The sequence below is a fragment of the Drosophila melanogaster genome, chromosome 3L (genome assembly GCF_000001215.4).
Source record: "Drosophila melanogaster chromosome 3L".
Lineage (NCBI taxonomy): Eukaryota > Metazoa > Arthropoda > Insecta > Diptera > Drosophilidae > Drosophila > Drosophila melanogaster.
Window position 1 is genome coordinate 15,677,174 of NT_037436.4, and position 25,349 is coordinate 15,702,522.

Consider the following 25,349-nt stretch of genomic DNA (forward strand, 5'->3'; position numbering starts at 1 on the left):
GTGCAGAGGCAAACTCCCCGACTGACTGCTGAGTGATTGCCATGATAAGTGGCCCATTATGATGCCAGTTTGCACAGCGAGATTGCTCTGCGCTCCTTTGGAGTTGGCCATAGTCATAGCCTCACCCATCGACCATCGGCATCACCCTCCTTCGATTCGGCTTTAATGCATATCAGAGTGGGCAAACTTTTGGCCAAAAAGTGCGTCATTGTCCGTTCGCTTTTCGTTGTCTTTCGGCCAGAGCCCGCTCCTCCGGTCCAAGTCCTCCATCAACCGACTCCTGGCCAGTATTCCTTTTGCAACGTCTGTTGACAAAAGACATTTAATTTTCCCGCCGCCTGGCGTCGTCGCTCGTCTTTGGTCTCCTGTGCGTGGAGGGCGAGTATCTGTATCTGGACTGGGGCTATGCAATAAAGTTAGTCGTCGTCGTGGTTTCTTTTCAGCTCTTTTTCGAATGGCCCTCGTCGCGTCTTTCCTTTGCTCCATTTTTGTCTCCGCCGGCTAGCGAAAACTTTGATAAGTGAAATTTATTGTGGGTGCTTTGTGTGTCCACTATGATGGTTACACCGAAAAACATTCAGATACTTTAAATATTTCATAAGAAAATTATTCATTTTCATTTCGCAAGTAGTGGGATTGGGAAACTGGAAGTGGGCACTTGGGTTAGATTGAAAATCGGACATTTTTTTTTAATACATTCTTGACTGATAACTCTGACCAAACCTTTCCCCTTTTTAAGTGTACCCCCACTGGAGATAGAAGAATGTCCAACTGATGGCGCTCTTAATGTTTTACGGCATTCAGTTAATGTTTATTATTTGCAGCATAAATCAGCGGGGCAATAACTGCAGTGGGATCCTCCAGCGATCTGTTTAGCGATCCTATGCAATCATTCGCACTACCAGCATTCCTCAACCCATGACCAACATCCTGTATAGCAATTTAAATAGCCTCTGGCTGGCATCAACCCCCGATGGAAACTCATTAATTTACGTAAAATCCACTTAACTTCTTTCCCGTACGCAATAAATTCCACAACTTTGCGCCTCATCAAACGAAATGAATGCTGAAATTTACCACGCGACAAAGTCAGACAATAGAATAGATAGAAATCTACATGAAGTAGACGCCACGTCGCCGCTGAATTTCGGAACATGTGGTGTTATGATGAGGATTGGGACCTTTAAACCACTGAGCCGCCGAACCACCACCCACCCGGCAGCCACCCACCCCATGGAACTCTGCAGAGCCACCCCAAATCCACGGACTTCGGTAGTCCGAAAAAAGGGTGCATTGATATGCGTAAGCGAAGCGATTTTTCCAGCCTGCTTTGTGGGGGAATTCCCCCGGAAGATCGAAGGACCGTAAGAATTACGTGCCAGCAGAGCGTAGAACTCATGCCAATGCATTGCCATCATTTCAGGCAATTGTCAAACAAAACGCCGGCTGGGTGGTGGGTGGATAAATTAGATTTTTACTTGCGCACAATTGCATAAAGCCCCAGGCCCAAAAGCCCGACAATGTAATCCTCAGAGGACCTAGTCGTAAATATTCATTGCATACGGCCGGGCGTTTGAGCTTAAAGTTCTATCACTCACCTCCAACCCAACCAGCCCCTTGTCCCCACAAAAGCAGCTCCCCTTCCCTTTGTTCCTCGGGTTTTTTTTCAAGGTCTTTGCCAAATTTTGGGGCGGCAGCAATTTCATTTTCGAACCACCCACCCAATGTCCTTGGCGTGCGCTACCCCCCCAAAAAATCTTGGGGGTTGGACTTAGCCGGCAAGGGTGTCGAACTATAAATTGTACCTTTTGTTGCAGTTTTTGCCTGAATATCTTGAAGATTCGGGGGAATGGGACCTTCGACGCTGGCAACCCTCGACGTGCGATGTCTTTAATAAATGTTTGGATGTTTCGTTGCGAGATTAAGTGGATTCCGTTTATGGCATGAGTAATGATGGATGCATAATGTGCACGTATGTGACAGGTGTGGGGTGTGGGAACTCTGTAGTGGCTGCGGTTTGCTGGGATAAATAATGGGTGGAGGAAGTACCGGGCTTAGGAAATATAATGTATTTATCTTTGATAATTTGGAATTTTTTGTTTGAAAAATATTTTTGTTTTTAGCTATTTCTAAATTATTTTTTCTGAGTATACACAGCTAGAAAAACCCACAAAACAAACAACCTTATTTAATACAAAAAGTATTTGGTCGAAGTTCTAACAAACTTCCATGGCTCAATATGGTATTTTGATTAACAGAAAATAGTTTGGACCACCGTAATCTTATCCTTATAATATCCTTATCCTTATCTTATATCCTTATCCTTAGTGGATTTACCTTAAAGGGCTTTAATATATAGATTTTCAATGAACTATGATTTTTAATAATGAATATTGATGAGATTGAGATATTTCTAGTGTATGAACGAAAACTTCATTCTCGTATAAGTAAGTGTACCACTTTCAATTAATATGTTACGCTTTAAAATAACCATGCAGTATGCATAATGCCATTTCGCCTATTAAGTAATCAGTTGTTTCATAGACATGGAAGTTTTCGCGTCAGTTTTAAATTGCTGTTTTAAATACATTGTTTTACCCGTGTGGATATTTATTGTACTCCTGCTGCTGCACAGAGATCTGAGCAGTTGGGATGGCCTGATGGGACCACTTTCTCATCCAGGATTGGGCGAAAATGGATCTGCCTCATATTTAAGTGTTCCATCTTGGGAAATCGATGAGTATACGCAGGGTTGGCGGTATTACTTATATAACTCTTGGCTGGCGGAGAGAATTCCTCTAAGACGTTCTTTGCCAGACTTACGTGATCATCGATGCCAGAAGCTTGAATACGATGAGGATTCTGATGAGATGAAACCTGCCAGTATTATTATGATATTTAGAAATGAACAGCTCGTAGTACTCTTAAGGACATTACATAGTTTGGTGGAAAGGACTCCAAAATACCTGTATATCGAGCTTATTCTGGTGAACGATCACAGTGATACGGACTTTTGGAATGATAAATTATCGCTCATCTTCTTCGACAACTATGTGCACAGGTATATTCATCCAAAAGCTAGGATTCTTCACCTGCCTGAACAGGTGGGCTTAATCAAGGCTCGCAATTTGGCCGCCTCCGAAGCCAAGGCCGAAAACTTGGTGTTCGTGGATGCACAAGTGGAGTTTACAAATGGCTGGTTATCCCCATTACTTGATACCATTGCGGAGCAAAGCTATACTCTGGCCACTCCCATTCTTGATAATCTGGACGAACAGACTTTAGCCTACCAACGATCTATAGAAAGACGAGGAATGTACGATTGGAGCTTAACTCGTAGGGAAGTGCCTTTATCTAGAGCGAGGAGGTCGCACCTTCCTTGGCCCTACGAAGTGGCTGCCGTAAGGACTTCCGTTTTTGCCATTCCAGCTGTCTGGTTCCAGGACATTTCGAACTTTGATAACAATCTCCGGGGGTTCGGTGCTGCTGAGCTGGAGCTGAGCTTCAAAGTATGGTGTACTGGTGGTCGAATAGTTCAAGTTCCCTGCTCCCGAGTTGGGCACTTGCAGCCCAAGGATGAGGACTACCTAAAACGATATGGGGATCTCCATAAAATGGGTGAACAAAAATCAAGGGTATGTACAAAGGAAACAAAAATGAAATCAATGTTGTTTTTTATATCTAATTTATCCAGAACCTGAAACGCATTATAGAAGTGTGGACAGGAGATCTAAAATCGGCCATTTATAAATACCAGCCACATCTCCTGAATATCTCCGAGGGGGATCTCAATGAACCGCGAAAATTATATAAGCAAAATGAATGCCAGTCGTTTAAAGAGTTTATAAATGATATTACGCCGGGTCTCAACCACGTTGCGGCACTAAATCGTACGGATTATGCCTCAGGACATGTTAAAACCCTTGAATTTCCCAAAAAGTGTTTGACTATCAATGCAAAAAGTCAGAATTTATTTCTAGAACGTTGCAGTACAAATAATACTCTTCAAAACTGGACACTAACCTATGTCAAAGATCTACGCGTGGCTGGTAATATTTGTGCAGAAGTGCGTCCCAATTTGAGGTTGGGATATAGCTTTTGCCACAGCCTAGGAGGTCGGCAAAGTTGGCATTATGATTCGGTAAGCAATCAACTAATGAGCAATACAAAGTGTCTGGAATTTACAGATGAACTTAATATTTTTCTGGCTATTTGCGACGCCGCGAACGGAAAACAAAGGTGGATTCTTGATAATATTAATCTAAGTGTAATGCAATCAGCAAATATATTGGTATAGATTTTATATCAATGAACTATAAAATTGAACCATATGATAGCTGTAAGCTCCGTAGGCTCTAAAGTATCTGAAGTTCATGATCTATTAATAAGGTTTTCGGAATTGGTATATAATTATTAAACATTAGTTTAAGCTTTAAAGGAATAAACGTAAATTGCTCTTGTTAAATCAAAATTAGTGTTACTAAAATCTTAATGTTTAGTGGTTGACACTTAAGCAAATATCCCTCATGTGGTCTAGTTTGAAGTCCTGCACTTTAGTGAACATCCATCGTTGTTCCGTCACATCGGAATCGCAAGCACTTAAAATGAGTCCAACTTTATTGACATCAATTTGTAGACATTTGTTTCCGTTGCTTACAAATGAGCTGTGCTGGTAATTATAGTGCCATGGATTTTTCGACAATTTTTTAGTGCATTTCGTAGCCCGCACATTATTTTTATAGTCCACATCCAGGCACATGTTACCATGTTTCAGTTGACAACGAGACGTCAGTGTCCAGTCTTCGAAATTGGTTGAGTGGCATTTCCTTATGACAGGAAATCCTCCCTTGATCGATAAGCAAAAATGTGGCGCCACAAAGGGCATTATTTTACCAATCGGATAGTTGGTAAGACCGGCATGAAGAAAGTGGTTCCTGATTTGCGGCGCCACTTGGCTTCTATACCATTCGAAGGATTTGCAGTTCAGGCGACGTCGTAAATCCCGCGGCTTGTCCAGCGATTCTGCAGTAAGGTTTCTCAACTTAGGATTGTATCGATAAAAGTGCAGCTTATACTCGTCCAACCAGACATCTACAACACGCTTAAAGTTCTGCAAAGTAATTAAAACGCGGAAAAGAATAGAATAATGTGAGAAAGTTTCGGTTATAATTTTGTACTATTAACCAACCTTTTGGACTTGTAAGCTGGGATTTCTGTTTGGTGCCATCTGGGCCTCAAGCTCATCGCGTTTATAGATTATTCCTACTCGTGAACAGGGAACAGCAAGGATCAGACCACCACACTGCCACACCTTGAGGCTGAGTTCTAGAGCATCGCCTCCGTAGTCCCGGAGTCCTTCATCCCATCCACCAAGATGCCAGAACCACTTGCGATCAATGGCAAAAACACGACCCTCCAGTTGAGAGGATGGGTATGGCTTGGGAAGGCTATTCCACGAGTGCTGATCCAGGGGCAGAAAAATGTGATCCAACTGCCAATCGAAAGCCAATTGCTCAGGTTCCACCAGCTTTCGGTAGGCAAACGATTCTCTAGATATGGCATCCACAATGGGCTCAGTGACAGTCTGGTTGTTCAACAGTATGGGCTCAAGTAGAGGAGGAAGCCAACCCCTTGTGACCTCCATGTGGCCATTGAGAAAGACTAGAATATCTCCAGTCGCTACACCAGCTCCAGTCAAACGTGCATGAATAATTCCCTTTGAAGATTCCATTTCCAACTGAATAACTATGGGAAGTTTATGATGAATGTGCCGGATAAGATCAAGATCGGGGTGCCCATCATGAACCAGTACTATTTCTTTGAGTAAATAGGGTGATGTTTGCGTAATAACGCTATAGATGCCTCTCAGCAGAGTGTGAGGATGCTCCTGTTGGATGGCTATAACTATGCTAACAGTAACCGTTTTTTCTGAACTGTAGTTGATCTTGAGACATCTTTAAACAAGGATTTAGTGCATGAAATTATATTGGTTTGCTAAGTGTACTTACTGTGGATCCCTATAGTCTTCTAGAGTTCTTTTCAGCGGGATTCTTTCTGATAGCCAGGCATTGTATTGATATTTCTCATTCTGTAGTTGAGCATCAACTAAATCAGTTTCTGTCATTTGTAAATGTGCTTCTTTTCCAAGTTCGCCAAGATTTTTTATTGAAAAGTATTCAAAGTCAACTATGGCGTTTGACAAGTTATCTGTATACAAAAACCAGATAAATAGAGTAATTATACAATATACTAAAATGAAGATTGCACAGCTACACGGTGTACCAAATAGTAATGATTTCATTGTGATTAAAATAAGACTGAAATAAGTATTACAAAAACTCTTAAAGGCCTTCGTTAATACGATTTGGATGGAACAAATTCATTTGATATAGTATTAGGAGAAGTAAAGACTATCGGATCTCCAACCCTTTTCATATTCGTTTGGGCTAACATAACTAACTGTGTATACATAAAGGCGTTTGGTATCTACTCATCAGTACATTTTATTGTCTTAAGGCAGGATTTATTAAAGTCATTTGTCGCTAGCTTTTATGGTAAAACGAATAAAACCCACTCCAATGGCCTTCAGAAATTTCAATATGCCCCTGATATGCTCATTGAGCCATCGAATCAAAAACTTTCTCAGCGTATAAGATGGGATTACTGGTGTGGAAGACCCAGACCGCTCTCGTCATGCTCTCAGTTGGCCAGCTTCAGTCTTGGCCAAAACGCTGTGCGGTTTAAGCCGAAAGTTTACTATTCGTTCCGGAGGGCTGTGTTTGTTTCTGTGATACGATGTGCCTGGACATTTGGCGGCACAAGAAGAAGGTGTTGCCGCTGCTACTGCTAATGGCCATCGGCAGTATTATCTACTATCTATATACCCTGAAATTGGAGGGGGAGCGTGATGAAAGTGCAACTTCGACAACTTCTCGCTTGGAGCGTGACATAAGAGATCTGCAAGCGGTCTTCGAGTCGGAGGTCATACCGGATCTGGGAGCTTTGGGTCGCCCGGCAAGGGGTAATTGGACTGAGGAGCAGCTGGAGGCCATCGCCAAAAGTCAGCGGGAAACGGGTTACAATGCTTGGCTCTCCAAGCGCATCTCACCTGAGCGATCGCTCTACGATATGCGACATCGCAGGTGAGTGGCGAGAGAATAAGCTTCAAGAGCTTGCAGAGCGAAAATCGGTAGCAATATAAGAGTGGCATTCGATTTAGTACTGCCGGCGCTTTGAAGATACATTTCTCAATCAAACACATTTCATATCTAGTTCATGCAAATTTCAGATTCATAAATTTAATAGAAATTACATTTTTAATCATATTAGAAAGCGATATAACTGGACACACTTTATATCTTAGTATATTTATAAAAACAACTAATATTTTCTTTAGTCATATTTACAATATTAAGAGAATAAATTATTATTAATATATTATTTATATTACTTATTATTTAAAGTACTTATGGTTAGGATCCTATACGCGCTTTACTTCGTAGTTTGTTCATTTAAATAGCTAACTAGTCATCACTGTTAATATGATAAGACTCTCTGAATGTTGCGATCTTTCCACAGCTGCAAAAAGCTCAAGTACCCGATGGAAAAGCTCCCATCAGTCAGTGTGGTGATAACGTATCACAATGAGGAGGCAAGCGTGCTGCTTCGAACGCTTAGCAGCTTGAGGAGCCGAACTCCGATCCAGCTGCTTCGAGAGGTTATCCTGGTGGACGACGGGAGCACCCAAGCGGACGAGAAGCTCAACGACTTCATTAAGATCAAGTTTCTAAATATGGTGCAGCACCGCAGGATCACAACCCAGGTGGGTCTGATGCATGCGAGAGTCGTGGGCGCGGAACTCGCCCTGGCCGATGTCCTCGTCTTCCTAGACTCCCACGTGGAAGTCACCAAAGGCTGGCTGGAGCCGCTCATTGCTCCCATTTTAGAGGACAACAGGACCTGCACTACTCCTATTATAGACACCATTGACTTTGATAACTTTGCCTACAGAAGGGGGAAGCCGTCGAGGGGCTTCTTCAACTGGGAATTCAATTATATTCAGCTTCCACTTCTCAAAGAGGAGGCGGTAGCCATGCCGGCTCCGCATAAGAATCCCATAATGAATGGTGGCCTCTTTGCTATTGGACGTGAGTGGTTCTCTGAGCTCGGTGGCTACGACAAGGGCTTGAAGATCTGGGGAGCCGAGCAGTTCGAGCTGAGTCTTAAGCTGTGGTTGTGCGGAGGACAAATCCTAGAAGTTCCCTGCTCTAGGGTTGGCCATCTCTTTAGAGACGGAAATTTCCAAATTCGCTATACCAACAAGGATAAAAATAGTGAGAAGAAATTAATTTCAAGGGTGAGTTCCATTTATTTTCAGTACCATAATAAATATTATAAAATAGTATGAATATAAAATAATGGTTTGTGTACAACTAAACTCTTATTTAGAACTACCGCCGAGTCGCTGAGATTTGGTTAGATGAATATAAGGACAAGTTATTTGCCAACATGCCACATTTAACAGTGATTCCGGTGGGCAATCTTGCCGAGCAACGAGACCTTAAGAACCGCCTCCACTGCAAGCCTTTCAAGTGGTTTTTGGATAACCTCGCTACGGATTTCCTCAATCTATATCCCATATTAGATCCCGCAGAATACGCTTCGGGAGTGTTACAAAGTATATCATCACCGAAACTCTGCCTGGATCGCAAAGATCCTAGTCATGGTCAACCCAAATTAGCTCCTTGTAGTTCGGACCACGTATTCCCAAGTCCAGAGCAGTATTGGAGCCTAACTAATCATAGGGAGTTGCGATCTGGATTCTATTGCTTGGAGGTGCGCAATCACGGAGTAAACGTTCATATATACCAGTGCCATGGTCAGAGTGGAAATCAGTTCTGGTCCTTCGACTCCAAGACCCATCAGGTGATCTCCGGCCAACAGCAAAACTTCAGACATTGCCTGGAGGCCCAGCCGGAATTAAATGCGGTTACTTCGAGTGTCTGTGATCCGAAGAACCATAAGCAACAGTGGAAATTTGGATATCTGAATAGCCAAAGACTGCAACATTTTTGGGATAATGTTAAGACGCAATAGGAGAAATTTGCGGCATTGTCAACAGCTATGTCTATAACTGCCGAATATTATTTGTAAATACATACTTTGTTATTTAGGAAAGAGCATGTAAGAGTATATTTCTAAAATAAGTGGAATAACTTAAGAATATTTGCCTTTATATAAAGACCCCTTCACGCAGTTTTATTTTCGAGTCCCATCCTTTCATTTTCAAAGCCCAAGTTGAGCGGTACTCCAAAAATTCGAGTTTTATATGCAAAGTAGTACAGATCATAAATGTTCAAAGTGTACGGAACATGAAAGCATATTGAATGCAAAGAGACCGGCAAGTTCATCTGAAATTAATTCGCAAAAAAAAAAAAACACAAAATGAACTAATCAATAAATAAACTCAGTTTTAAAAACTCACATCATTCACTGGATAATATGAATGATCCAGAAAATACTTGTGGTTTTCTAAGGATTCATTCATAGATGATCCCAAATGCAAATCCGCGTCGAAAGGAAGGAATCGATGCCGCTGAAACTCATCTCGACTATCCCCGGCTATCACATTGACATTTGTCAGACATCGACCCAGTTCCTTAGTGAAATCATTTCCTTTCGTCTCCGAACTGCAAATACTCTCGTTGGTCAGGGCTGTGAGTGCAAATCGCTTGAGAGCAGCTGCACTGAAGACAATCCCAGAACCTTCTAGCATAAAGACCTATAAATTAAATTAAAATATATGTAAGCAGGGTAATAAAAGTGTAACTTGATTAAAGAAGTATGAACGGAAGATTTATTTTAATTTAGTTAGGAAATAAAAAATAAACTAACTCACCAGACCATTGGTCGTTCGCAGTTTGCATCCAAAGTAGATGAGCTCTTTGGGACTATACGTCTTTAGCATGTGACGAAGATTGTCTACGACTACAAAGCTGAAAAGCGAATTTATTAGCACTCAGAGTATTAGTTTTTCATTCAAAATTCGCCATTATTACTTATCGTCGTTGCAGTAGAGGAACCAGTCCCCCTGATGGAAGTGATATTTATAAACGTACTCCAGATAGGCTCTCATTCGGTGCCATTTGTCAGGCATATTCATAAATACCGCCGGTTCCAAGTGGTTGTCAATGTCATCGCTGACGAAGAGATAGTGATCGCAGTGCCGGACCCAAGTCCGATGGATGTGAATTGCGGCATGTCCGTGGCGATATGCATAGGTGGAGATAATGCAAAAAATCCTAGCAGGCGGTGGACCATAGCTTTCGACGACTTCTCGAGATTTAAAGTTCCTTGGCAGGTGCAACATAACCGCATAGAACATAGTGCCCAGGATAAGCAGATAAATTGCATTCTTTCCGCCCAGGAAGAGGCGCCGTGTACTGAACAGTCGTGGCATTTCTAAACGATTACTGCAATCGGCGGTTCAGGTGGTGGAACTATTGGCGCTGGGTGGTCCGTCGACAATTTAATTATATTGAGTGCTTTTGTCTGTCTGAGCTGCCTTTGGTTTCCCTTTGCCCGCCGCATACAAATTGCCTTTTTCAATTAGAATTATTAACCCACCTGACGACTCCGGCATCGAAGACGCTTTGCCATCGTCTTTCATTGATGATAATGGCTTTCAAGTTGATGCAAAACTTTGCAGTTGAAAGTGAAGGGGCGAGTCGGTCGATACATCCGGAAGGGTTTGGTCAGTTCATAAAGTGTTGCGTAAACTACATAAACTTTAAGTAGAGTATCGATTACTGGTCTCCCACATCTGGCGGTCATGTTTCCCGTATTTCAACAAACTTCGAAACTACAACTCTTTACATGATTTAAACACGTTTCTAGATTTACATAGATACTCGTATATATTTTTTTGGAAATCACAAAATAACACCGCACGGTCACATATATTTTGAAAATATTATTCAATCGCCTATCTCTTTTGTTGCGAAAACAAAAGACCCACAAATGTTTGTATGGATTTCGATAATCACATGTGAGCAACTTGTACGGGTTTCATGTGAAACTGTCAAACCAAAAATAAGGTACCTGTGAGAGGTAAGCGATATTCTGCTTATGTGGGATATTAATGTCTCAGTTTACGTGCTCAAGTTTCCAGATGAGCCAAGTTTTCATCTAACAGGTAAACAAAAGGCCTACACATGATTAAGGTTACAGGAAGCAGGGAAAAGTGCAATATTGCATTCATGCGGATATCTCCATTCCCACAGACATGATGTAACAATGACACTTTGCAGTTGGGCAAAAAAAAAAAAGAAAACCAAAAATCGAAGAAAAACGGAAGTAATTTTGCACAGACAAAGGGCATTGGGAAAATGAGACTCCAGGCCAGACGACAGATTCATTGATGAACACGTTTATCCTCCCCCTTTTTCCCACATGTGAGATGAGTTATGCGATGGACATGATATGTGGGTTACTCTGGATTGCATGGACTTACTAGGAAGTAACCAAGGCCCTCTCAGCCCTTCAGTAATTGAAACATCAGGAAGGAAGTTCGTCGACAGCTGCCAGAGGTGAGTCTTTTATTACGGCCTAAAGTCTATGGAGTTTCGGACGGGAGTGCCAAAGATTTTCAATCGATAAACAAAATAGTAGTAATCGTACATTTCTGGCGGATATTCTACCAGAAAACAAATGGCGCGGCTGGATATGGGAACTGTTTTCTAAAAAGTTGATAAAAGGAAATATTACATATACCTTTATCAAACATAGTAATATAGTATTACCTCTGTACGTTTGTGATAACTTAATTTACGCAGCCAGGGTATAGTATCATAGCCATTTAAGAACTGGTAATCCATTGTAACGGGTAGGAATGTCTCGTGCTCAAATTCGTCCCGACTTTCTGCTACCGTTACATTAGCAAATCTCAAGCACCGATGTATATCCAGACCCTCAACATATCCCTCCCAATGAGTGCACTCCTTGTTCTCAGGATCCTTCGACGCCATCGTATACCTTCTTAAGGCCTCGCGACTTATGACATACCCACTATGATGGTGGACAAAGGACTAAAGTACGCAATAAAACATGTTTGCAAAAATAGTGCCAAATATTAAAATGTACTTTAAATTCATCTCCAAATAAAACTTACCTCATGGGTAACAATATTCTCGAGCTCGTAGCCAAAATATATCGGTTGACTGGGTTGATATTTCCTTTTGTGTATCATATACCGGAGATTCTCCAAAACTACAAAACTGAAATTGGAAAACACTTAGACTTCAGTTGAAAATTTCCGTTGTGGCCACCTAACAATACTCATTTTTTATTCACGTCGCAAAATCCTGCATATCAATAAAATCCATCACTGATCATCTGCTGTGCATACAAAGCCGCAATGCAAATATGTACGAATGTACGAATAGCCAAATTGGTGGATGTGAGTCTTATGGATATTCTAAAAAATTGAGTGCGGATAGAGCGACAAGCAAACAATTGCCATTTAGAAAAACCGTGTCAACAACATGGCAAGATCCGTTTTTGAATGAATCGCGGACACGCAAAGCAAACAAAGTCCAAGTTCAAGCCGCAAATGTGCGGCGCAAACAACGATGGCTAAAATCTACAAAAATAAAGAATAACAAAAATAAACGTAGAAAATCATAAACACTGCGTTGAATATTTGCCAAACAACCGGACCAAGACATAAGTAATTGATGATAATGTCGATGAGGTAAGGTGCTATATACTTGGATATGGGAGGTATAATCGTTAAGAGTCTCGATCACAATGTTTCACTTTCGCATTGTTTTCCCATCAGACTAATTACGTTGATGGAACAGAAGAAGCCGTCATTGAATATCGTATTCTGTGTCCAATTCCGAGCAGGCCAATAAAACTACCAACATTAATGACTCTTGCTATAGACATAAACTTTTAATTGCCAGTCAACGACCACACGAAGTAGACGCCAAGTCAAGTTATCAAGTCATTTTAGAGACGATTAAGCACGGTATAAATAATCCAATCCTAATTCAATTGATTTTGTAATATTCTACGGCTGGTGTTGACATCACGTGCAATAAATTTCCAATTATGTATGACGGCATAAATTAGGAAAATACTATTTCAATCGACAGCACTCCGGCACACTTGATTGACCCCATGTCACGCATTTTTTCCCAATATTAAAACAAAAAAAACTCTTGATAATGCGCTCTAATCAATAACACTTACGACCAGGGCATATTGAAACTTCTAGCACTTATATGACCATTAACTTGGCATTTGAATGTAAACAGGGATTAATTGAATTGCATTTTGAAAAGTGCGCAAAATATCAAAATAAATTGATAGCGCCAATTGCAAATATATTTAAACTAATCAATGCCTGTGAAACGGTATGACATATTGAACCTGTCTATAAATGTCTAGTTTATAGTGTGCATTTTATTTTCACAGATTCGAATTGAATGGGGAATACATTGGGATAGGGTTGCGATCACTCGCACTGAATAGAAATTCATTTGTGCCTTATCAGCATAATCTGAGGCAAACTATGCTAATGGCATTCCGCACCGTGAATGAAAATCCATGGGAAAATATTCTTTTCCAACTTCGAACTGAAATTTGTACCAATTATGAAGGCAAACCTCCCCGGAGAGCAATCAAGCGACATTTACACAGAGGAAAATGTGGAACCGGGGGTGGGGTAGTGCATTGTGTCGCCTACAAAAGACAGATAAACTACCGCCTATAGATACTCGCACTTCCTTGGCACATTTTCCCCCAGCTCCTCCAGATAAAGGAAACTCTACGTGGGCCAAACCACAAAAGGAAGCCGAGGAAAAATCGATCTACAATGGAGTGAATAGAACGGAACCGACAGAAAAACGGGATGTAGACCTTAACGTAAACTGGAACATCCAGCGTACAACAATCGAAACCCAAACTCAAACTCGAGCACAAACAAATACTGCCGAAGGCTGACTGATAACTTTATCAATGAAAGAAGTCAAAATATGTTGAGTGAGGCGGCCACCGAACTCAACGCTCATAAAAATAAACAACGAGAATGAATAAGGAGCCACGGAAAAATATAAGAACAGCGGTAAGATTGTATTCAATGTAAAAATTCATTGGTTATCTGTAATTTAATTTGCATTCTTAGCTAACTTGAAGTGAAGTGCTTTAATCCTAAAAATAGATTTAGATGAAACACTTAACTGTTTTACACTGTTTTGGATTTAAGAACTATATTTGATTACAAACTTTATAATGGTATATTATTCTTTATAAATGCAATCTTAAAATCTTTTTCGGTGTAGTGGCAGTTGTGCGCTTGGAATATCATAACAATATTCTAGCGATAAAAGAAAACGATAATAGAGCTCTTCGGCAATTTATGACTGCGTCGAACGATTCAAATTATGTTATGATCTGGTGGTGAATAATAAATACGGGGCCTTACCTAGAGGGCTCGACTCTAAGGAACCAATCGATTTGGTCGGCATAGAACAGATAGGCCTGCATTAGCCCCTGTTGGACCAAAGTCCATGTATCCGTGGAATTAATCACAGGCACATAGGGTTCCAACTCGCCATCGATATCCCCACTCACAAATAGCAAAACATTGCAGTGTTTTCCCCAGGTGCGTTTCACGTATTTGGCAGTGTCTGGACTATTATAATTATAGGGTATCATGCAAAGAATCCGGATTTCTTCGTACAGGGGATCCAAAGTGTGCTGGTTACTTCGTTTGGCAGGTTTTCTATCAACTTCGCTAACATTAATATAGAGTGTGAGAATCAAAAACAAAATTAAAGCCAGAAAAAGGCCATAATAGACGCGTCTAGGTGAAGTCATGGCTTTAAACTGACTATTATTAAAGTTTGATCACATGAATGGGAAAACTCAATATAAGATAAGACAGTTATCAGTCTGCAGAAATAATTTAACCCACTGAATTTTCGGGGGTCGATGTGCACTCATGCTTGGTATTTAAAAACGGACGGAAGCTATCAAACTATTTTGTTTACGGTTAAGTGGTTTTTAGCAAAATAGGAAGATAAGTGCTATGGCTAAACAGTTCCTATAATTAAACATTGATTCGTTTTTTTTAGTGCGCAAAAAATGAACTTCATTTATGTGGCCGTTTAAATTTTTGGCGAAAAAAATAATCTTGATTTTGTGGTCGTTTTAATTTTATTAAGTGAAACAGAATTGGTGAATGGTTTCGCGATTGCATCTACAATTTGAATAGTTAATTAAAATATTTATTTAGCCCGCAAAGTGTTAACTCGATTCGCTGGGCCAACATTTTTGATAAGATTAGCGAGCTTTGATTGCATTTTAGTAATCCAATCAGGGAAGGGGGGCCAATTGTGTGGTTAGCGGTGCAGATAACGAAGTAACCATGGTTACCAATCCAATTATCAAACGATTTGGCAAGCAATTCGATGGCTTCTAGATCAATGCTTTTAAATAATTCTTATCACTGCAAATGGCCGCAATTAAAGTGTAATAGGAAAAGGGGTTATAAAATGTAAATGGCTGTCCCTCTCCCTTCGTCATCGCTAAGTTTTAGTGCATTTCCGTTGAAAGCAGATGAGTACCAAAATAAAAGAAGATCCAACAACCTGCTGCTTCGAATCTCGTGCGAGCCAAACAAACATTAAGTTACAAAATAAAATCTTTGGCCCATAAAATTAAACCGCGGCCAAATACGCAGAACAGACAAAGACGGAAAAAGAAAAACAATTTGTTGTTGGTTGGAGGATGAAGGGAAAACAGGCTAATCTCATGGCGCGAGCTTATCAGGAAAACAAACCTGCAGCAACCTACTTTATATGTATCTGTATCTTTGTCTGCATCTCCATCTGCATCTGTAACCGCTGTGGCTGGCTGCTGCGAGCTCCCAATCCGCGACCCAATCCCATTTCTACACGGAGAAAAAAAAATTGAAAATTATATAATTATTTAAGCCATGCGTTTCTGCTCGCTTAACATTCCTTTCATAAATTGCTATTTAAGGCAATTAAATTGCATAAAAAGCTTGTATTTATTTCGTATTAGATTAAACGTGGGACTAAACTTTTTTGCTGTTCAATATTTAAATATTTCTATATTACAAATATAAACTTAAAACACACATTGCAATGTGTACAATACATTGGTAAACGCATATAAAATTCTAAAAACTTCCAATACATTTTTTAACTAATAGTAAAAATATACTTTCTTTACTTTTTTCTGTACTTTTTTTTAATAAGCTCAAGTTATTTATGTTTCTAGTGAACAGCACAGTAATTTCTTGCAACATTTTTTCACAGTGCGTTTTCAATCCCATTCCGAGTCCCAAATCCAATCTGATCCGATCCCCCACTGCTGCACTTTGATGTTCCTCTGATGGAAGCGCCCAAGATAGGAACAGTTAGCGCATCGCAGTTAACTCGTTCGGCGGAGTTTTCCTGTTGGGTTTTTATGAGCTGGGTTCAGGTCTGGAGTATCTTGCAGCGCGCCCATAACTTTGAATCGGACAACTTTTATTTGCATTTTTATTTGTTTTTCTTTTAGTCAGGCTTCTCGGAACGCTCCAACTTTTTTTTATATATATTTTCATGGAGATAGAATTTAATTTTGCTTTTGTTTGGCAACGCAATCGAGGTAAATATTTCACTTGAATTAAGCATAACTTTTCTGCTGCCAATATACAAATTTGAAGTGCACAGATTGTTATATTGCTGAGTTTTTGGAGCGTAGAACGCTTGTCAGTTACTAATTCGCATTCCATGCTTGACCCAATCCTAAATTGCGTTTTCATGCCGCACTCGAAGCCAAGCCCAAATCAATTTATTGTTATTTTTTATGGAATTTCAATCAGAAAATTCTTTAGTTTTCTTGAACGGAAAATTGATTTTCAGGTAGTTGGATTTCAGTGTTCAGCATCTGTGTGCAAAGATACAGCATTCCAATTAATATCTTTTTGTGGTCAGCCGCAAACCAGGCAAGCAGAACTATAGTTTAGATTATTTATCTAGAAAAGCTCTTAATTTGTCGCTATTTTAGCCGCGTGGCAAAGCTTTTACTACACTTTACCATATCTACATATATGGAAAACATTTTGAGCAAATATTTTCCCTACCGCCGCATTCTCGCTTGCCACTTACAAAGGCAAACACATCAAATTGCAAAATCTTCGCCTTGGCAGCCAAGTTGTTGCAAATATTTATTGCTATTGTTTGCGTGCATTTTACTTTTTTTTTTTTTTTTGTTTTAGACCTTTCATTCACCTTTGAGTTAGGGCAATATATAAGCAAATAACGCAGCTTCAGTTGGAAATGTTTGCTCAAAGTCTAAAAGAAAAAAAATAAACAAATCGCGGTTGAATTTAACGCATGGCATTATAAAAAAGCTCCACAGCTGACACGGGTGGTAAACAAATTGGTGGCACTGTATGGGTCTTAATAAGAATCTCGGCAAAGCATAAATAAACATTTCATGGAGATCTGAAAAAAAGATGACTATAATCGCCGGTAATCACCCTTGAAAAGTTAAATACTTTAAAATAAATTTTAGGTTTTAGGTCAACGGGCTTGAATGAATATTTAAATATTGGCTCAATACAATTTACACAGCTTTTGTAGTTTTTTTTTTTGTGATATTTACTCGACTCGAGGCTAAAATCGATTTAACAAGCCCCGTGGCTTGTTTGTGTAATATATATTTTATTTGAACAAGCATCGCTGACCCCATAAAAACATTTATAGAAATGTGTAGATGTCCACAATTGGTGACCGTTTTTCTAGAGACAGCGGGCTTGCCAATTTTAATTTTGGCTTTTGTTTTGGTTTCGGTTTTAGCCGCCTGCACAATAAAGTGGGTCAAATATTGCGTATGACGTTGCCTTTTAGCCAGCGGCTGTTGGCCAACCGGTTTCGCTTTCAAACATCGGCGGCGATTCGTCTGAGTTGGGAGTTAGTCGATTGGAGCCACTATGGTTTGGGTATGGGTATGGGTATGGGAATGGGTATGGTTATCTTCCAGCTTCCACTTCCAGCTTAAAATTTAACTTCGGCTTGGGCCACGATTTTGGCGCTTAATTGAAAATTCAGTTGGCCAAGTCGACGTGTGTTGTTCGGGTGGCCATAAACGTGGGCTAATGTGCATTTTATTAATAAATTGTCTGCTTCATTAGGCTGTACCCTCTGCCCCAGCAACCTGCAACTTTCACCGATCGGAAAGATGCATCCGATGGATGGGCTTTTAATAAATTGCCCTTTAGTTGCGCTTTCTCGCTGCCTCTCCGATTCGGATTCCCATTCGAATTTGCATTTCGAGCTAATTATGTTGTTTATGTTGTATAATATTTTGATGTGCCTTGTGCGATCTACACATGTTTTCGTGGCAGCAGCCGTTAAAACCGGCAATGCAAATGCAAATCGAAAAATAAAACTCAAAATAAAAAAAATAATGGACATGCTGTCTGGAGCCAAGGTGAAAGCATAGACAAATTGCCACATTTTGCAGGCCGGCAACTGGCGAATTTTTGCTTCATAACCGATTGGGCTTTAACCCATTAGCTACGCAATTAGCGAGGCTAACATAAAAACCGATACTAAAACTCATTAGCAACAATTTCAGGTATTCACTGGAACTGTTTGTTTTATGCCCCGTAATGGCAGTGATGAAATTATATGGCTCGCTGTAATAAGTAGCTGAACTACGAACAATTGAATAATCCAGAATAGTTCTCCTAACCAGTAGAGCCAACACTTCTGGCTTTCTTTCTAGCCTGATAGCTTTCAATATGGTCAATAGAACGTGAGTGGATTGTTTAAACAACTGACCACGCGCTTATTGGAATTTTTTGGCATTGTTTTGAACGGCGCCCAAAATCCAACTAATGAAACAATTTGCACACATTGTGGCGTTCCGACAAATTGGTGGGCGTGTTTTGGTCAGGTTTCGCTTATTTTTACAGTCCAAGCGACCGACAATAAAATCCATCCATAGATCATTCGTACCATTGTGAAAACGGTCGCTGGCTAAGATATTCATAGGTTCTAGACATGAGGCTAAGTTAGTTAGGCGTCTCGCATCGGGGAATATGTCATAAACTGTCAAATAAACATAGAGCGATCGTAAATCTCGACTGCATTTGCAATTAATAATTATTGCTTTGCATAAGCGGCATTCGGGCGAAGTCTGTTTTCTGTTCCCACCGATATGCAAATGCCACCGCAAGAGGTTCTTCCCCAGAACTTGGCCCATTTCATTGACCGCTGATCACGGACCTGTGATCACCAATCACGGATTGTGAATCACGGCTTGCGAGATAAATAACTTTTATTGCACTCGCATAAATGCAATTTATTCGCACCCTCACATGTGGATTTCTAGTTGGTTGTCGGTGATTTGTTTACCCATTCAAATGGGTATAACAATAATGAAGCACGGAAACGGACGGCGACTGCAAGTGCAACTGCAACCGGCAATCTATAAATACAACAATAACGATAATAATAATAATGATAAATAAAAATCACATGGCGGTTAAGAGCGACAAATCCATTGCACAGTGAGATAAATTTCCATAGAATTCATTCCATTTGTTAATGTCGATAGCGGGCTGTTCAGATTGCAGATAGCGCGGTGATACTAACTTAGTTGCAATAATGTTTCCCAACTCAGCTGTTGGAATGCGGGACCGTGTAGCGTAGAATAAAAATAAAATAGAAATAAATTTGAAATACCTCTTACTCTTAAAGATAGAGCGATAGAACCCAAGACCTACCACAATTCGCATTGCCTTCGGAAGCGTCCACGTTTTCCAGCACGGGGTTAACTGGGAGTCACGTCCACCGACTTAGCATCGATGCTAGGAAAACAGTGTTTGAGATCATTTATTATGTCTATTGTCTCTGCCAGCGATTTGCATACCTATACATGGGTTTACTAGCTTATCAATGCGAAATTACAATTGCACAAAAGCATTGAGCGCACTGCAAGCACCGGCAGTCGAATAAGCTATCACGTCCTTAGCTCAATGTCAAATCGAACTGTCTCTATCTGTCTATCTATCCATCTATCTATCTATCTACGACAACTATCTCAATCTGCCGGATTGTTGATGTTGTGCTCCGGCATCCGAAGCTGGAAGCTATTTACAAAGCTCAGTGGAAGTGGGGAGTGGCACCGCCTGGCGAAAGGATTTGTATGCCATCTGTTCCTGGCGTCAATCAAATCAGTTGCTGCAGCATCAATGAATCAATTTGAATGTCAACTGATTGATGGCGAAATAATAATCAAAGAAGCTGGCGGCAGATGAAGAGCTCCATTCGGTGCTTCTAGCTTTAAGAGAGAGCTTGTTATTCGAGTAATAATTAAACCAACGATAATTTAAATTGTTAGGTGTATAATTTATTAATAATTAGTTTGTGGCCTACTTAAGTCTAGTAACAATATGCATCTTTGCGTTTCCATAAGTACTGGATACGATATCATTAAGTACAATGTGGCGAAACTATTCAGCTAACACATTTAGTAGCGAGTAGTATGTTTAGTTACGTCTTTTTGATAATCACAGCGCTTAGTTTAATTACATATGGGTATGTCTTTCCAGCATGAACATGAAAATATCACAGAGCTCAGTTGCTTGGCTAGGTATTCGTATTCGTATTCTCGTCACTTTTACCTTTACCGCTTGATATCGTCTTTCGACTGGCTGTCTTTTGACTTCGATTTCTTTTTCTCGTCGACGGTTTTGTACGAGCTGCCGAATACCTCCGCATAACTGGGCACAATTGGCATCATCACAAAGTTTGGCTTAATCGACTCGCACGTGGGCGAAGCTGCCAATGTTGCAGATGTTGCTGTTGCTGCTGTTACTGCTGTTACTGTTGCTGCTGCATGTGTTGCTGCTGCTGCTGTTGTTGCTGGGAGCAGCGGCATTGTGGCATCACAAAACGAAGGTGTCTGCGGTGCCAGGTGATTCTCGGGTGCGGCTGGAGGTGCTGATGTTGCAACTCCTGGATGCTGCAGCTCCTGGCTGCTCCTCTCCTGCTTATTGAACACATTGAACACACTCGGATAGACAATCAGGCAGGATGACTGCGGGGATTTTTGTAGCAGCTCCAGAGCCGCCTCGTAGCTGGGCAATCCAGATACTAGGGTGTATTCCGGAACCGGATCCTCCACATCCGGATGCAGTTTCAACGCCTCTATATCTACAATGGTGCACTGCGTCGAGCCATTTGCATTGTTGCGATCTGCAAAACAAAGAACAATAATTGTTTATTAGTATTTGCCTTCGTTGGATTGGAGTTGACTGGGCGAGATTAATGAAGACCTCGACCCAGTTGCAATATTACAATTGCTTCTGCCCGCATTTGTTTTGCCCTATTTGCTGGCTTTCATTTCCATTAACTTTTTAAATATTTTCTCTTCGCTGCATTCTTTTTCATAATTGCCTTGGCACCGCTTTCGAATTAAACTCGAGGTAGACGAATTTCTCTGAAATTTTTTGCCGCACTTTTCTGCCATTTCGTTGGCGATGTGCTAATTTTTTTCCAAGGTTTCGTGACTTTTTAGGCCGCATCACGAACTACAGAAAATTGGTGTTTGTTCTTGAACCTGACGACAGTTAACGAAATACTTCGCTTTTACGACCTCAAAAAAAAAAAAAAATAGATTGACGTAACAAAGTGAATCATTAGAGATGTGGAAGCACTTAAGACGGAATAAAATACGAAAAGATTTCCACTTCTAATGGAGTATATTTCCCTGATGACGGTTGAAGTCAGGTCACCTAATTTCAGCAATAAAATCGTTTATAATGGCCTGGAATTTCGACTTGTTTATGTGGCTTGAATTGTGTGAGTGTTTTTTTTTTTTTTTTTTTGGCAGTACTGGCTAATCAAAACAGGCAGTCGATAAGATCTTAATCTCAATTAACAAATATATACGGATGCCATATGAACATTTTCCCATTTCTAATGCGGAATACTTACAATTGCGTTTCCAGGTGCGGAACTGATGGTACAGGAAGCAGGAGCAGATGCAGAAGACCATCGAGATGAGGATCAGGGTGAAGACGATGCCGATCCACACCTCGTTCATGAATTTATCGTACTCCAACTGCTGCTGCAGCTGATCCACACTGCTGCTGTCCAGAATCACCCGATTGGCCAGATCGAAATCCATGATCTCCTCGCTGGTGGAATTCCTCGGATGGCTGACTTCGTTGAGCTGATGCTGATGTTTCAGTTGGATGGAACTGAGGATCTGCTGGCCAATCTGTTTCAGGAAATCACTGCTGGAGATGGCATCCAATGTGGTGATGGTCGGGGTGGAGGCTTCAGGAGAACTTCTCCCGCTGTTCAGAATCTTCTGAGCTGCGGCACCGGCGTAATGATCGAAATGCAAATCGTGCGAGAGTTCGTAGTTTAATGCGCGCGGCAATTCCTCCATGGTTTACTTTTATATCGGTCGACTGGCGGGTGTAATCTCTATTTGTATCTATATCTCTGCTGTTGTATCCGTTGCGGCACACTTTCACTGCTGCGATATCGGTATCTGTATCTCGTGGATCGTTCTTAGTCTCCGGTTTCTTTAAACGAACGCACACGTCCGTCGACGTCTGAGTCTACAAACAAACTGATTTGAGCGGCCGATCGTCGAGCGGTCAAGCCGAGCAGCTCCACGAGTTTAACTCCATTCCACTCAAGAGAGAACCGAACCGAGCCGACTCGAGTCGATCCGATCCGATCCCATCCGGTCCGGAGTGTAAATCCAAATCTACCTGGCCAAGATCTCGATCACTCCTCTCTTCTTGCTCATTTGCCGCTCGGATACGCATCGCTGAGAACGTTCTCTCGCCGTGAAACGATCTTGTATCTTGTAATTCCCATTTCGATTCCGATTCCCGGAGCGCATCTTTTGTGCTCCCACAGAAACTGACAATGCCCAGGAATTATGGGACCATAATTGGCGTTACAAAGCGGCGCACATGTTGCTCAAGCAGAAGAGAGGGAAAAGGGAGAGGATTTGGGATGGGAATAGGGATTGGGAAGGAGAGAGGATAGAGGGACTACCCTGTGGCATCGATCTTCATTTCTCTGGCGGCTCCTTCGATTTCGGATCGTTCTGCAGCCGGGCAAATGACATATCTCCATTTCCTTGCAGTCGAAAAAAATAGGGAAAATTATTTTGTCAATAGGAAATTATAGAATGTATTGTATATTGAAAAAATTGAAATATTAATTATGTCGAAAAAGGAGCAAGGACTTACATGATAAGTGACTATACCCAAATGTATGACTTTAAAATTGATTTAAAAATTTGATATAAGCATCAAATACTAAAGGTGTTTAAATAATTATTCGTTTTTTTGTCGATCTTTCTTGTCATTATTCGAACTTTTATGGGTATCTTAGAAATTTCTTCCTCAAATTTCACGGCACATTTTTCCGCTAGGTGTACAGTTCAGTTCTTGTTCCGCTGCATTGTTCGCCGGGGAAAGAGAAATTATTGCTGTAGGATAATGTGTTTGTGGGACTGTTGTTGTTGCCCAAAGGGGCCCGAGACTTCTCTTCTTCTTCTTCAATTTTGTCTTATTTTTTCCTTTTGGCTCGGTGGAGTTTTAAATTACAGCTACGTGCAGATATCTTATTTCGGGCAGCAATTTTGTGGGCGACGCGATGATCACCTGGCTTTGGGTTGATCACTTTTTGGCGATAGCAGCAGGTAGGGTTAGGTCTTTGCTTTTGGATCTTGAGAATGGAACCGGGAACGGGGATTGGCACTGAGGATCGAGTAGATACAATAGTTGTCCATTTATGGGATTGATGTGTGTGTAATTGGAGGTTTTGTGGATGAGCAGGGAAAGCTGACGGGGGATTATCCTTGCAATCAAAGAGGCGCAGACTAGGGTATGACATAATCTTTGGAAAATGGTTTCGGGATTGCCTCTTAACGGTTGTCAATGCAAATACCAAGACATTAAAGGTAGCATATTTAAGTATTGAAATAATTATTTTACTTAAACTTCTATGAGCCTCTGGAACTAATTTCCCACCGAGTCGCAAAATTAGCTGTACTGGTTGGTGGTAAAACACATTTCTAAGCATTTTCTCCGGCCCCATAACAGCCCAATAAATCAACTATAACTCTATAGCCATCCCCTAATAATTAACTTTGAAGTGCCCCCTCCGAAATGCGTTGCCATTTCCCATTACGAGGCCCCCGTCGATAAAAATCACATAAATACAAGCACTCAAAACAGGCCGGATAAGATCAGCACCCGCTGGAAGATTGAGGAGAAATTGCTTTTCAACAAGACAGAGTCTAAGATGAATCTTGTTGCGATTCACAAAGGATTGCCTATGGTCTCCGGGCTCAATGCTTCCTGATGAGCTCATCGAAGAGCGGCCAGAAGTGAGCAGTTCTTATCACGATCGGCTAATCTCGTTGAGGAAATGAATCAGCAGAGAGGCTGGGGAGATTAGCAAAATGCCGGAGGTTGTCTGCGCAACGATGACGTCTTGAAGACAGAGGACAGACAATTATCCGGGCATTCTTCTCTGGTTAGTGCGGCTAACCCATATGGGCGAATACCAGTCCCAATACCATTCCGATTCCAATTCCCATTCCCTGCACTTAAAACCGCCCATCTAAGTACGCCAGGTATGCGGTTCTTTTGCAATCAACTGTCACGGACCGTGAGAAGAGACAATGGCAATTTAATTAAGGAGGCTAAGGCCCGCCTTGGGTTTTCTTGGGCCTTAACCTATTCTCAGGGTAGTTCGGTAGCTTCGGCATATATATATATGTATGTGCATAATGTATATCTGAGTTCCTCCGCATTGTGGTCTTGTCTTCGCGCCGCTTTCTTTTTCTTTCTCCGCACGTCGGCTTAGTTGACCGACTTGGGCCAAGTAGCTTTAATTTAAGACCCTAATGAGCCATTTAGGCATTCTGGGCTTTGTGTCTTCAATGCCGACTACTGTGTTTTGGTCGTCTCCCTGCCCGCGAACAAAACTTAAATTAATGAGTCCCCGGCCAGTTGGTGTCTTTAGTCTTTGGTCTTTGGATCTGGGGGCTTGGGGTTTAGTCGCTCGGTTTTGGGGGCCTCATTTTCGGATGCGGGTGATGCTCAGATGCTCTGATGCTGATAAAGCTGCTTAATTTTTCACTGACTCTGAGATCGGGGTCTCTGGGCTGCTTTGCATAATGCAGCCCCGCCATCGAGCAACAATTTTTACATAGTTTATTAATTTTTCGGATTTCGTCTAGGGTATTCTCATTCCCCACCGCCACCTTCTGTCGCCAGT

The 25,349-nt window shown here is 41.1% G+C and overlaps 6 protein-coding genes across 10 annotated transcripts; 2 read left to right on the forward strand and 4 right to left on the reverse strand.

Annotated features, from left to right (window-relative positions):
- Nucleotides 1–2,546: 2,546 nt before the first annotated feature.
- Nucleotides 2,547–4,297, forward strand: CG7304 (uncharacterized protein; the record flags this gene model as incomplete). Its single annotated transcript, NM_206376.1, has 2 exons — nt 2,547–3,635; nt 3,695–4,297. 2 exons carry the CDS (start codon nt 2,547–2,549, stop codon nt 4,295–4,297), a joined length of 1,692 nt encoding a protein of 563 aa, NP_996098.1.
- Nucleotides 4,298–4,459: 162 nt separating this feature from the next.
- Nucleotides 4,460–6,272, reverse strand: CG7579 (uncharacterized protein). The gene is made up of 3 exons (NM_140542.2): nt 6,009–6,272; nt 5,189–5,954; nt 4,460–5,110 (listed from the first exon to the last, which is right to left on the reverse strand). The coding sequence occupies exons 1-3, from the start codon at nt 6,122–6,124 to the stop codon at nt 4,496–4,498; spliced, it is 1,497 nt and encodes a 498-aa protein (NP_648799.1). The 5' UTR covers nt 6,125–6,272; the 3' UTR covers nt 4,460–4,495.
- A 426-nt stretch (nt 6,273–6,698) lies between these two features.
- On the forward strand, nt 6,699–9,425 carry Pgant8 (Polypeptide N-Acetylgalactosaminyltransferase 8). Its single transcript, NM_140543.4, has 3 exons — nt 6,699–7,142; nt 7,579–8,356; nt 8,449–9,425. The coding sequence occupies exons 1-3, from the start codon at nt 6,796–6,798 to the stop codon at nt 9,094–9,096; spliced, it is 1,773 nt and encodes a 590-aa protein (NP_648800.1). The 5' UTR covers nt 6,699–6,795; the 3' UTR covers nt 9,097–9,425.
- Nucleotides 9,179–10,729, reverse strand: CG34452 (uncharacterized protein; the record flags this gene model as incomplete). 2 transcript variants are annotated; one of them, NM_001300144.1, is made up of 4 exons in its annotated part: nt 9,179–9,410; nt 9,485–9,781; nt 9,899–9,995; nt 10,059–10,729. In NM_001300144.1, the coding sequence occupies 4 exons, from the start codon at nt 10,457–10,459 to the stop codon at nt 9,249–9,251; spliced, it is 957 nt and encodes a 318-aa protein (NP_001287073.1). In that variant the 3' UTR covers nt 9,179–9,248. The 2 variants fall into 2 exon arrangements, with proteins under 2 accessions (NP_001287073.1, NP_001097611.2); NM_001104141.2 differs by having other exon boundaries at nt 10,059–10,459.
- A 614-nt stretch (nt 10,730–11,343) lies between these two features.
- Nucleotides 11,344–14,895, reverse strand: CG34451 (uncharacterized protein). 4 transcript variants are annotated; one of them, NM_001259846.3, is made up of 5 exons: nt 14,489–14,895; nt 12,332–12,640; nt 12,170–12,275; nt 11,802–12,086; nt 11,571–11,738 (listed from the first exon to the last, which is right to left on the reverse strand). In NM_001259846.3, exons 3-5 carry the CDS (start codon nt 12,245–12,247, stop codon nt 11,601–11,603), a joined length of 501 nt encoding a protein of 166 aa, NP_001246775.1. In that variant the 5' UTR covers nt 12,248–12,275; nt 12,332–12,640; nt 14,489–14,895; the 3' UTR covers nt 11,571–11,600. The 4 variants fall into 3 exon arrangements, with proteins under 4 accessions (NP_001287074.1, NP_001246775.1, NP_001097612.2 ...); NM_001104142.3 differs by lacking the exon at nt 12,332–12,640; NM_001300145.2 differs by lacking the exon at nt 12,332–12,640 and having other exon boundaries at nt 11,344–11,738.
- Nucleotides 14,896–20,420: 5,525 nt separating this feature from the next.
- Nucleotides 20,421–22,677, reverse strand: comm2. The gene is made up of 2 exons (NM_140544.2): nt 22,029–22,677; nt 20,421–21,287 (listed from the first exon to the last, which is right to left on the reverse strand). The coding sequence occupies exons 1-2, from the start codon at nt 22,486–22,488 to the stop codon at nt 20,716–20,718; spliced, it is 1,032 nt and encodes a 343-aa protein (NP_648801.2). The 5' UTR covers nt 22,489–22,677; the 3' UTR covers nt 20,421–20,715.
- Between the last annotated feature and the right edge of the window lie 2,672 nt (nt 22,678–25,349).